Here is a 13,846-nt window from a genome sequence, read left to right as displayed (position 1 = left end):
CATACCTGTCACCACTGTAAACAAGCTAAAATAAAAGTTGTGATTCTGGGACTAATACATTGAAATTAACTATACAATTTAAGCTGCTACTGACACTAATAAAATTATAACTGATGAGATGAAACATGCTGAAACCAAACCAAACCCCTAGATTGCTCTTTTCAGGTGTCAGTTTTTTAACTTTCTGTGCTTAAAAATGTAATCTAAGTTCAAAAAAAAAACAAAAAAAAAACAACCAAAACAAACACAAAACTGGTGTAAGTAAAAAGAAAATAATCAGTTGACTATATTGCTTTTCAGCCTGTGGTAAAGGAAAGGTAGTTACTAAGATTTTCAGATATCCTGAATGAATACAAAGAGGAAAAATGTGTTATATAACAACCCAGATAGCAAGTATCTAGCTACTAAATAATGTACTTCAAAACAGATAAGTTGAAAATAAAATGGGAAACAAGCAAACCTCTCCATACTCAGTCACACAGGTTTTTCATCACCTTCGTAGCCTGGTGTCCAATATATTTTTGTATGACTGATCACATGTGAAACTTTTCTGTTTCCAAAAAGCTATCTTAATTCTTATGACAAAGACCACTGCTCAGAAGATAATAGGCAAAAGAAACTAAAATCAGTATGTTTAATTTGCTTTTCTGTTTAAATTATTATAATAAATGTAATAATCATAGGTCCTGCATCAGATGACAGCATCTTTGATGTGTTCCTTGTAGGTCCTGAATGTAGAACTTGGTCCTCATTATTGCAGATTTATCCCCTGGTCTACAGCTGTTAGTGCTCAGGCACCCTAAGCGAACTGGATAAGGTTTTATTTGAAGGGAAGCAGCACCATCTATTGCAACCTGATAGCTCAGCTCTAGATGATACAAATGGCAGAGCTGGCCTAAGACCAGTTTTAAACTCTTTCTTGCACTTACTGTCATAAGTTTTTCCCAGACCAGCTTCAAATGAGGTTAGGATCTCAGTTTGTATACAATAAGGTACAGAGACAAGGGTGTGTGGTGTGTGGATGGATCTAATAAAAAGGCACATCTAAGAGACATATCTGTTTACTCTGATAAAATAATAGCATATGCCTAGCCCTGAGTAACTGCTGCTTTTAAATGACTTGGCCAAAGTTTTTATTTCTGAAGTGGGAGGATAGTCAAAAGTTAAGAGCATGTTTTATCCAAGTGATAGTCTCTCAAAATTTTCTTTCAGAAGCAGCATTAATGTAGGTGTGCAGTGCAGTATGTTCAAATAATGGCAGTGCTATTGTCATCCATCTATACTTTTGGTTCTTCTCTTTTTCCAGACTGTCTACAAAGCCTGGCTCTGTTCCCAGTATTTTGAAGTCACACAGTTTCACTGCAGCAACAGAATTCCTTGCAAGCAATACTGTTTGGAGGTTCAGACAAGGTGTCCCTTTATATTACCAGACAATGATGATGTCATCTATGGAGGACTATCAAGTTTCATCTGTACAGGTATAGTATAGAAAAGCTAATTTCACTTGTTTTCATAAGTCTAAATGTGAAGGGAGAGCATGAGTAATGTTTCTTTCATTAGCTCTAACTATGAGACCCTAAAGGTGTTCTTCATCACAAAGAATTTTTGGATGTGCTAGGATTTGAGCCCAGATTTAGTAATGCACATTTATACTACAGCTTGCCACAGCCATTAACCTTACAAAACCAAATTACTAGAATAAATTTGTTCTGGTTATTTTGTACGCTCAGTAATTTGGTGGAGGGTTATTGTTGCTCTGTGTCATGCAGTAGTCAGAGAGAAAAGGCTCTGCTATGCAATATGCAGAAGAAAAGAAAGGCAAAACTAGTTTTTAGTATACTCACCTTTGATCTCCTTCATTCTTATGTCAGATAGATGAAGAATCTGAGGCATAGTATTCAAAACTGTGCAGCAGCTCTTGGAAAGTAAATGTCTAAGGAAAGGTCTTTCGCTACTGAAGAATTTTAAGAATCAGTTGTTCACCTGTGAAGAACTGATCTGTTGGTTTCTTCTTGAGCCTTGTTACAATTTGTGAGTATTTTAATTTTAAAAGGTATTGGTCATATAGGTCTATGCATTGATTGATAAAATAGTTTGGTTCCTTTGATGTTCCACCCTGCTTCAAACACTATCCCAGAATGATCCAACCAGAAAGGATATGGTAGACAAGAAATACCTTTAGTACATCTCATGTACCTCAGATACTATTCTGGGGACTGGCTTCGACTCATCCACACAGAATTTCGGCTTATATCAATGTTATCTGCAGATTTCTGATGCCTAAAGTATCATCCGAGAATCTTGAAGATATTTAGGCAACTTATTCCCACTAAATCAGTAGAAAAACATTTCAACGCTTAGATCATTTGACAGCCTGGTCGAAATATCTGAAATTAAACAGTCTTTACCTTAAATTAGGGGTGCACTGGAAATACTGATATTAAATTAATTGCCCAAGGTAAGCTACTCAAAACCACAATAAAATATAAAACCCCATTAATGCTCTATACTATCTCAGAGGCAGATATAATGTTTGTGGCAACTCACTTCACCTTGCACCCTGTGGGGATTCTAGTAGCAAGGTATTTCCTGTATTTCTTGAAGATTAAGCCTATTGTACACAATCAAGCAATATGCAAAAGACAGTATAATAAAATGTAAACTGAGTTACAAATTGGTAGTCATCAATAAGGTGCTTAGCACTTCAATGCATTTTGTAAGTATTAGCAGCCTTCCAATATGCATACGCAGTAAGCAAATGAGCATTATTGTCCAGTTTAAGATAGGACAGTAAAAGCTAAAGTGAGAGACTTAGAGGACATTTTTATCTACAACATGTATATGACATATGTGTGTGAGCATGTATGTACACATGTATGCACATTTGCACACAGACAGAATGGCAAAGAACAAAAAAACAATAACCAAAACCATCCTAGTAATTATTTCAGAAAACCTCTTAGGAAATATATATCTACCTCTACATTTTCCTAGTATGTCCCGAAGTCCAAATTCATTCCTAAAACACACAAAATACCTGACTTTGCAAAGATTACTGAGAGTCAGTATCTCTGAGTTTGGGATGAAAAGCAGATTAAGGAGATTAAACTCATTTTATTGCAGGTATTAGTTGTGTGGGTATCTACACATAAACTCTATGACTAAGCTCTCACTAGAGTCACTGTAGATCTGGTGTAGTCAGTTGAGTTGAGAGCCATTTCATTCAACCTAAGTAGGCATCTGCACCTGATGAGCTGACTAGCTCCCTATGCCCTGCTAACAAGTGCTGGCTGCACTCTATTTGCTGTAGCTGCTGTTAGTTATGAAGGTCTTATTGCAGACACTTAAAATCAGGGTGCCCTGAACCGCATCTCAGCAGTCCATAACTAATATCTGGTTGAACTTTTTGTCCTCTCAAGACAAGACCTTCAGCATCAGGAGAGTGGAGGCTGTATTCATGGACCCATAGGAGTCCGCATACTGACACCAGGCAGTTTTGTGCAAGAGGCGGTGCTGAGTGGTACGAGGCTGCAATTCAAACTGGAATACAGACCCGTTGTCACCCTCTTATTAATCAGCAGCTCACTATAAGAGCACTAGCATCACTAATGAGAAATCAGATGAATATCTGCTGTGGGACTAAAGAATTACACTTCTCTGCAGCTTAGAAAACAGAATTATTTCATGCAAAGTACAGTGAGTTCAGCAGCAGACAAAATACTCTACCTCAGCGTAGCTTGTGTCTTGACAGTTATCTCAAACTCCTTTTGCAGAAAAGCGACTGAAAGCAGGTCACTCACAGCTTGAGGCCCCTCTCTGCTGTGCTTTCTGTGAGCTGCTGTCTGGCAGACATGTTCTGGGATTTTGAGTACTGGTCCTGCTCTTTCTGGCGTGGATGAAATTTGCTGATAAAACCAAAAGAGTCGCATCAACAGTATTTCTGTTTAAAATTTAGGTGCTATAGATGGTTGTCTGGTGTGTCCATTCAACCTAAGTTTACTGTGAAGCTGGTCACTGTTGAGCTCTGCTATAGGAAGCACAGCAGGACCGAAGTCTATGTTGAGGAATTCCTCAGGAATGGCAGTTTGCCACAGCCCGTCACTCATTTAAATTAGGCTTGGATACCTCTACTGTTCCTGTCTCCCACGGTATCCCATGGAGAGAAATGCTACATGTCCTGTTTTGAAATTTTTACTTACATTTTCAGAGAGATACAGCAAGAACTGAATTGGGTTATGTTGATATGAGATTTTTTCCCCCGTGACACTAATGAAAGACTAGCTGTATCGCTAAGGAACATTGTTAATTATGAAATATTGTCTGGAGAAAAAAAGGAGTCCATCTGCTTATTGGATAATTTATCTCTGACAAACATCAAGAATTTGTGGATTCTGATTTTCTTTAATAATATTTTAGAAGTAATAGTTTTATAGTAAGGGCTTCCCTTCCTCCTCTCCATGGTAACAGACTGTTTCCTCTAAGGTCCAGTAGAGATTTAGGTTAATGGAAAGACAGAGGATTGATTTCTGTAACACATTTTAATACACTGTGGAAGGCAAGTAAGAGGGAAAGGTGTACCCATAATAGCTGGTTTTATTTGATGTTGACTACAGCACGGAGTGCAGGATGCACATAGATAGACTACACGCTAATTTCCCGTGGCAGCTGAACAAGAGGCTGGTGTGGCTTCATGTCACCAGCAGTGCTGAGAGCTGCTGTGGTGATACTGCGCTGCTCCCTCCCCGTGCACCCCTGTACCACCGTAGCAGTGAGCTGGGGTGCAGAGACACCTCCTGGAAGTGGGGCCAGCGCAGCACTGGCTGACAGGGAAACCACATACTTGTTTTTTTCTTGCAGGGCACGGCAGGATTTTTTCAAGGTTGGAGGCTGTACAAAAAAAAAAAAAAATCTGGAAGCTGTAAAAATAAATAATAATAAAGGTTTTATCCCTCCTTAGAAGGTCCATGAGAAAATAGCATAGGACTGGCTACTGCAAAAAAAAGAAATTTTGCCATCATTGTTATTCTTGACAATATTAAATGTATTTAAAAAAAATAATGTTGTGGTTTATAATGTGGATTAATAATGACTTCTTGGAAATTCCTGAAGGACTGGTATAATGAGTAAGAAGTATTCTGCCCTAAGAATGCCTTCCTTGATATGTCTTCCTTGATTACCTCAAATGAAAGTAGGTAGTGGGAAAAGGAGAGGGGATGCTATACTAGTTGCATATCACTGGAACTTGTCTCGTAGAAATGCATGTGAGTATGTGAGACATCTGCAGTGCAAAAGAAAGTACTTCAGAGATTAATCAAAACAATCAGAATCACAGTGTGGTTCTGATTATGGAAACATGCAGTTGGCTAGAAAGAACTTTGTGTTCCCCTCTCCATCCTTCCTTCTAGGAAATAGAAGGAAAAAAGGCGGTCTTTCCATGAAACACTGTTCTGGAACATATTATTTTTTGTATTAATTAAAATTGAATGGTTGCTTTCATTTTAGACCTTTGGAGTTTATATCCATATGATTACGGTTTCCAATGATTTCATTTAATGTTTCTTTCTGCAGCTCAGATGTCTAGAATTGCCCACGCAAAACAGATTTTTATTTAAGGGAGATAATAATAATGTTTAGACATACATACACATACACATGGCAGATTACAATTAGTGAGTCCCATGCAAAGTTCCAGGTCAGGGTTTTAATTCTGACTCCTACAAAGACAGTGTGCATACCAGTGGGATTGTTTTCTTCCATAGACAGTTATCTTTCCTTTTTTTTTTTCTCCAGTGTGAATGGGAGATGTGGAAGTTTTCTTTCACACATACTCTTTGAGTGTGGAAAGAGAGCTGAAAGATGTATGAATCTACATACAAAGCACTGGGAAGAGACTGGTTATAATTCACTTTTCTCGTGCCTTCAAAATTTATGCGGCCCAGCATCTGGCCTGGGGACTGGTCCATCCCTTGAACTGTTTCTGTTTGGCTTGCTGCCATCTCCCAACAGCGACAGAGAGAGGATGCAGAAGTCATGAAATCTTTCTTCACAGGCAAAACTATCCATTCAGGCCTGAAGTTTGCTCAGCCCAGAAAACATGAAAGTTCAGTTTCCACCAAATGAGCAGTAGAGATGGCCAAAGAGTGGGGAGAAGAGACTACCTTTCCTCTGCACACACAACCTTTCCCTGAGCAGCCAGTATATGCCATCAGCACTAACTCTGCAGCTGATCCACATTAGCAATCTAATTCAGGAGTGTACTTTTGAAGCAAATCTCCCATTCATGCTCCTTGCTGTTTGACTTGCACTTGGGAGAGGTCTTGGAGGATATGAACTGGGATCCTTTGGATTAAACTGAAGTAGGAGATGTGTTAAGGGCTATACTACCTCCCAACCACTAATGCACATTTGGTCTGCAGAATTAGATTAGAGCTGGAGTGAGGTAAAACTCTTTCAAATGCATTTAGGCTTGACACAAGATACTCAGCACCAGCTGTTCCATTATACAGATCTTCTTCTGCCCAAAACTACTTGTTAATACAGATATAACCTATTCTGGCTGCTGGGAGACCAGTCCCAAAACTGCTGTCCATGTGCCAGGTCTGGACCACTTTAGAGTGCAGAATTAGAACTAGCTGTGTTGCTAAGGGCTTTCTTTCTATTGACCAAGACTTATGGTTTCTTTGTGCCTTGTGGCATAACAGGGCCATCACCCAGCAGCAAGTATCAGGCAGGAAATATCAGCCACATGCTCACAGCCTTTACCTGTACAACAGATATCATGGAATTTAATGGAGCACTTAAGTTCCTCTGTGAAGGAAAGGAAGGGAATGTAGTGATTAGCAATGAAGCAGAGATGTGTTGCATTAGCTTCTTCCAAAACCAGCATGGCACCTTCAGGTACTTCATAAGAGCAGTGTCATCATAATGAGTCTTCTGCTACCAGGAGAATCAAATTTGTCTACTCTTCTGTGATGAACACACTTCTGATACTTTTCAATGTAGAAGGAGAAAGTAAGAGGAGAGAAAAGGTAGGTGATTCAGGTGCTTTGAATCACACATATCTTTCCTTTCAGTCCATATTAAATTAGGCTCCTAATTTCATGTGTTCCAATTAACATCTCAGTTGCTTGGAAACATAATGTGAATATTCTCCATACATCATGTTTTGCAAATATCAGTAACGTCCTTAGGTGATCCATGTGAAATGATACTTTCTTAGAAATTCCTCCTCTTTTAGAGTAAAGAAGAGTATTCACCAGAAATGGAACTGCCAGTCACACTTCATAGCACACATAGAAACATAATGTTTCTAAGGACATAGTAAGAATTATTAGAGACAATTCTCACCAATCTGTAGAAGGAGTTTTCTGACTAACAAAGCTCAACAAGGGTATTGGGAGCGATTGGTTAAATTGCAGCATTCTCTCAAGGGGGAGATATGTGTCTGGGTTTCACCAGCATGTTTAGCTATAGAGTGTGTTTCAAAACAGATGCCCTGATTTCAGCACAACTTGAAAAGCAATTTCTTTGAGAAAATGTTTTATATACAATGCAGCACAGTCTATCTTTTCTGTGTAGAATGATTCAAGAAGAGAAAATTTCTGAATTCAATCCACTTTATACTGTTCTTGGCAAACTAAAATGAAAAAAAAAATACATACTTGATCCAAATTCATACTTTAAAAATCACTCGTAATAATGTGTCATTTGCCTCCTGCCTACATTTCTTAGTAGGTCCTAAAATATCAAAATATTAAGCTAATATAGACAGCAGGACAAATCCCATTTATGTTTGACAAGCGTGGTTTAAATTGTTACTAGCTATGAATCTGCTTACAAGGAAAATTTGACATGTTTTTTTCAGCAGAACCTGTCAACTAAATAGCTCATATTTTAGAGTCTAATGTGCTTCTGGTCTTGAATATTGGGGCTTTCCCATGAATGTGGTCCAATACCATAAGTTTACTAGCTGCAAACATTTTCCTACAAAAACAACCAGGCAATTAACCTGCTGATATCCCTGAACTTTCTATTCTACCACAGTACTTAGATATGTATGACCCTTTCCTTCTGTGTCATATCACAGTAGTAAATCCTTCTGATCAAAAATTGTACAAAATAGAAGCAAAACAAAAAATGTTAGCTAGAAGCAAATTATCTCACCCTTATCTTGTATCTCAACATAGCAAAGCAAAAAAAGTTCATTGTATAGCCCTGAGAGTCAGGTATTTACTTATTTTTCTGGCTTTCAGCACTCAGTTTTACAGGGATAACACTGATTTACACCAGCAGGAAGAAATTGGTCCTGTACATATTTTAGGAGGAAAAAAATCCATGCATGGTGAAGAAACACAATGACTTTTTCTTGAATGTGGGCACACACAGAGGAAAATATTCCAGAGGCAACTATCTGAAATAGTCACCAACGTATATCAATAAAAGAAAATTAAAACACAGCAACCCAGATCTCCTCCAACAATTGGAATGGAGTCTGAAATGGAACTTAACTTTTTCAGAAGAGCTGAGCAGCCTTATTCACCAGTTCAAGAATAATTTCTTTGACTGAAAGATAATCTATTGATCTTTAAGCCTTCTTCTACATTTCTTTTTATTACTTTTTGTAATATGAAAGGTATAAAATACATGTCTAAACAGAAGCATCATAATCTGCCACAGACAGTAATTTAGAAATTGAGAGGACCATCTGGGAAAAACCAAAGAGTGTTGGCTATCAGATCAGACGTAAGCAAGCAGTGAAATCTAGTCATATAATATCTAATGTGTTCTCTTGCCTTCTGTAGTTGGGAAATGTGAATATTGAAAGATCAGAAACAATTTCTCAGAAAGAAATGCCATGCATACTGCTGGTGTTCACTGACACAATGATGTCACTGCTGGATGGATCACTCTTGGCAGACATTATTTACTTTGGGCTTACAATAAAATGGAGCATTCAAAACTTCTGGTACACTACATCTACTTATCTCATTTCTTCTTCTAGTTCATGGTCTTTTCTTCAAGCACAAGAAGCTTGGTATGCCTCTCAGGATCATCAGAAATCTATTTTAAAAAGGGCCACGGTTTAGAGTTCTGTAGAAGTAAAATGAGGAAAAAACATAACATATAAGATCTTGGTTTATTTCTGTGGTCTTGCAAAATACGTATCCAGCAATGACAACAAATATATCAACCAGACCAGTTTCCTCCAGTGTCGAATATTATGGGTCCATAGCTCTTTCTTTAGCAAAGAAACCATGTGAGTCAAGCCAGGTAACTGCTGCAGATATAGATCCAGCCACAAGCATGACACATCCTGACAGTGTTCAGGTGAGATGTGGAAATGTAACCACCTCTTTTGCATGCTGGTTCCTATGCAAAAGAAATGCAAGTGCTCAGGCAGAAGCCACAGCATTCTCTGAGTCAGCTGGAGATCTGGCTGATCAGCAGACCATGGATGCAGAGACAGTCTTTGTGATTTTCATTCTTGAACAAGAACTTTTTTGCAGTTTGCTGCTCTTCTCCCAAAGCTGTTTCTGCACAAAGTGAATAATTCTCATGCTGTCACTCCTTTTTCTTCCAGCATGATTCAGCTGAGCAGGATGCATGGGATTTCTCTACAGTCAAGTCTCCATTAACATAATCTCAGTCAAACGAGTAGCTTAATTCTTGCATCAGCATTACTAACACACACCCTACAGGCATAACTGCTGCACTGGTCAACAAAATGTTATCTGCATGTAAAAAAAACTATCCAGTTACAAAGCAAAGAGATAGCTTTTACATGAACTTCATGAGCGGTAGTATATCTGTCTGGAGAGTGGTTTGATACCAAAAAATATCCTGCCAAATTCTAGATCCTTGATTAACATCAAGGTCCGAGAACCTCCATATGTACTAAGCTTTCTGTTGGTGAAATACAGGTGAGTGCTGGGAAAAATTGGGAAATCGAGATTCAGAGCTGAGAATTTTAAATGAAAAGTGAAAAGCAAATTAGATTTCAAGTCAATAACAATTAGTAAATCAGTGTCAGAAATACATTTACTGAACATCCAGGTAATACATAGAGTAATGGTGTCTACAAACTGAACTATAAAGACAGAAGAGGAAGCGGGAAGACTTCGTGGTTTGGTGGGTAAAGATACCCTTTTTATTTCTTATCCAAACTCTGTATCCATATAAAATGTTTTGATAAAAAAATGAACTAGTTTTTTCCTCCCTGGTTTTCCAAGGCTGATGTAGCCTGTTCCCAGGGTTTCTGGCAGGTCATGGGTTTGTAAATCTCTGAATAGACTGACTTCTTAGATCCAAGGGACCAAAACTGATAGTTAAGGCTACAAACAAGTATGTGGTGAAGCAAAATCATGAAGTTTTATTATTTCAGTGCAACAGCTCTGAGTTAATTTATCTGAATGTTCTGCAACTGTTAGATGAATAGTGATTCTGTAGTTAATTGATTATTGAACATATAACTGCAAATTCAAAATCTAAATTAAATTGCTGAATTGAAATAAAGACAAAATGTAATTTTGCATTAAGGAACAAGTTCAATGCAGCTTTGAATGTGGAGTTCCCTTCCATTTATGATTCAGTAAGTATATATGAACTATTTACATACCTTTTGATTGCCAACTTGTATACATAGGCTTTGATTTCAAAGGAGGTCTGACTTTTCCTAAAATGAGAAAGACAGCAAATTTAGTTTGAATGGTAAACAAGCCCCAGTGGGATCAAAGCATTAACCATTCTCTGTGTCTTTTCAATTACCAGTAATCACTTGAGCTACTGCAGTCACAGAACAGATTGTATAATTACCTGCTTTGGGAGAAATCTCCTGTATGTTACCATGTTTAAAAACACATGTATGCACACAAAAATCAAAATATTTGTCTCAGAAAATATGATGTTAGCAATAAGATGCTTTATTACACTTGCAAAAAACAACTGCCCACAAGTTCCAAAATGCAACAGAATCTCTTGAAAAAACATGAAGTACATTCAGTGATGATCTGAGAGAGACAAAATAATTTTCAGGCTTTGGTACATTGCCTTAAGTATCTGACTGCACAGGTGCAAACATGTCTTGATTCCCTACAGGGTAGAAACTGACTTTATAGAAAATCAAATAAACTGTTCTCATTCCTGTATCTTTAAAAATTGTAATTATTCCAAAAATAGATGCAACTTTATTTGGATTCTTGTATAACATAATAGACTGTTGTGTCAGCTATGTGAAAAAGTGCTAGTCTAGGTTTAATCTGCATTTTAACATGCTCAGCATGCCTAGTGCACTTTTTATTTAGTTGCAGATCAATATTATGGAAGTAGGAAGTTCAATTTTATCTTAATTTAAGGCATGCTGGTTTTCTTTACAGGTTATTCACAAAATACAAGCAGTCTGGTGCCTGGACCTAGCAATCTTACACCTAAATTTGTATGCATTGCTTTTTGAAAGTAATATCATTGTTGTGATACTTCAAACAAAATGCAATTCTTCTTCTGAAAAATCAAGTTAATTTATAAATTATAGTAATTGCGTAGCTGCTTTCAAAATCTTTATATTAATATTTCAACACAGAAACTTTTTTTCCTATTAAAACCCAGCACTACCATAGAGTAATTATTTACTGCAAAATGAAAACACTTTATTTTTGTGTATCTCACCTATGGAAAGGTATTTGTCCACTATGTTAGACATTCTTGTATTTCACCATTAGTTAAACAGCCTAGTTAGGTTCTTTTAGTTTATCAGAAAAGAAGACATATGAGAAGCAAACAGAACGCTCTGGTTATGTTACTCTTCTCTATAGCAATGCAGACAGCATTGACAATTTCCAAAAAGACAGTTGTACCTTTTGGAAAAGACAGAATTCCTCTAACTGTTAAAAAATTCATGATTGGATCAGGCTGAATAACTCAGTAAAGTTCCAAAGGCAGAAATAGCCTACATGTATAGTCAGAAATATCAAGAGAACCAATTATTGCATGGCAAAGAAAGATCATTCTCACCTCTGGGATATGCCGAAGAGAACATCCCTGCTAGAAGAACACAGCTGAGGTAGGGTAAGCAAGTAGCCTCTGAACAGCTCTGTTTGGAAACTGTTCCTGTGAAGCTGTTAGGTCTGTACTGGGGTTTGACAATCAATATTGTCAATATTGTCAGTATATCAATTATTTGGCTTTTAATGCCTCTCTTTTCACGGACAATGTTATATACTCGTAGTGCTTGCAGACTGAGGAAGAATCTCAAAATCCTTTCAGGTTTTGTGGAAATATCCATTGTGCTTAGTTGTTACTTCATCATTAGTTGTTAGTTCCCAAAAAATGAATAATTCAAATATCCTTATCATTCAAACATCAGTCATTACTTTTTAATGCCATTTCTTTACACAACCATGCTGTGTCATACTTCTGTGGAATGATCTTTTCACGCTGCTTCATTAGACAACACATATCCCTTCAACATGCTCTAGTATACAAAATGGCAAGTGTTTTGAGGGCCTCAGGCTCACCCAAAGTGTGGATTCGGTGGCTTAGACTAAGCTATCGACTGTTGCTTTGAGCTACCAACTTCTGCCAGTCTTCTTGTGCCTGACGCTTATTTTCCCTTGTGTTTCCCCTACAGGGCTCTATGAAAACTATCCAACCAATGCAGAACCAGAATGCTGTGATGTCAGATGGGGACTATTATCAGATCATCAATCCAAAGGGACTATAAAAACAAGTGGCTCAACAATGTGTCACAGGACATCGCTCACAGTTTCATCAGCATCAAGACTGTGTAACAGCAGACTTAAACTGTGTGTTCTTGTATTAATTCTCTTACATACAGTACTTACAGTCTCAGCAGCACAGAACTCAACAGGACTGGGTTTTGGAGGCATAACAACTTTAGAAGATAATTCAACCAATGAGGAATAAAAGGAAGGATTCATATGATAGAAATACAACAGGCCCAAATGACTACAGTCAAAACTAGCAAGGACTGAGTGCTTTAACCTCAGATCTCTTCTTGAATGACCTTTTGGGTAAAATGAAAAGAATGGGCCACTACCCAAACAAGGACACATGAACACAGCTTTTTATTGACTAAAAGGCTGTATGGTGACTTAAATTTCTCACACCATTTTATACACTGTGTTTTAATGTTTGGAGTTTCTTTTTTGTTTGTTTTTTGCACTTGTTAATACAGGATTTTATTTTTGGGACGGTTTCTCAAAGCTAAATTAAGTCTTTTCTCTGTCGATATATTTCTAGTCATTGTGTGTGTTCATCTGATAGTTCTGTCTTTTATGTCCTGTCAGTTTCTATTAGAGGAATGACTGCTATGATTCCATGACATAGCAAATAAATAAATAAATAAATTTAAAAAACCACAAAAAAAACACAAAAAAAAAAAACCAAAAAAAAAACCCCAAAACCCATAAAAAGAACAACAAAACAAAATTTAACAAAAAAAAAAAAAAAAAAAAGAAAAAAGAAAAAAAAAGCAACCAAAAAAATACCTAAACAAACCTAACTGTCCTCTTACCAATGGGAACCATTCATCTCCTTTCCCCTTCCCATCTCCCATCGCAGACAACATACATTTGCTTCTGTCTGTGTAATCACAATGAATGGGTACACAATTCCAGTGTGCCTCTGCCACTGTTGCACAAACCAGTTGACTGAGCAAACCCAAAAGGAGCATGAAGGGGGTTCCTTTTAGCTGAACAAACAAGTGCTCTCCTTATAAGGTGGGATCGGACAGTTAAAAAATGTAAAGAAATATATAACAAACTGTTGCTCCAATACCCGTTTTGAAGAAGTCCAGTCCTTTCTCACTGGTCAGTTGAACAGGAGCAGCCTT

General features: G+C 37.4%; 1 protein-coding gene across 1 annotated transcript in view; it reads left to right on the top strand.

The window, feature by feature from the left end:
* FAM155A (family with sequence similarity 155 member A) overlaps positions 1-13,212 on the top strand; it is a 487,856-nt gene extending 474,644 nt beyond the window's left edge. The window contains 2 exon segments of the mRNA XM_040584532.1: positions 1,307-1,478; positions 12,623-13,212. Coding sequence (XP_040440466.1) covers positions 1,307-1,478; positions 12,623-12,918 — 468 coding nt within the window. The 3' untranslated portion in view covers positions 12,919-13,212.
* The last annotated feature ends 634 nt before the right edge of the window (positions 13,213-13,846 follow it).

This window comes from Falco naumanni, chromosome 2 (assembly GCF_017639655.2).
Source record: "Falco naumanni isolate bFalNau1 chromosome 2, bFalNau1.pat, whole genome shotgun sequence".
NCBI classification, from domain to species: Eukaryota; Metazoa; Chordata; class Aves; order Falconiformes; family Falconidae; genus Falco; species Falco naumanni.
The sequence above is the reverse complement of the archived record's forward strand: the minus strand, read 5'-3'. Positions and strand labels throughout refer to the sequence as shown.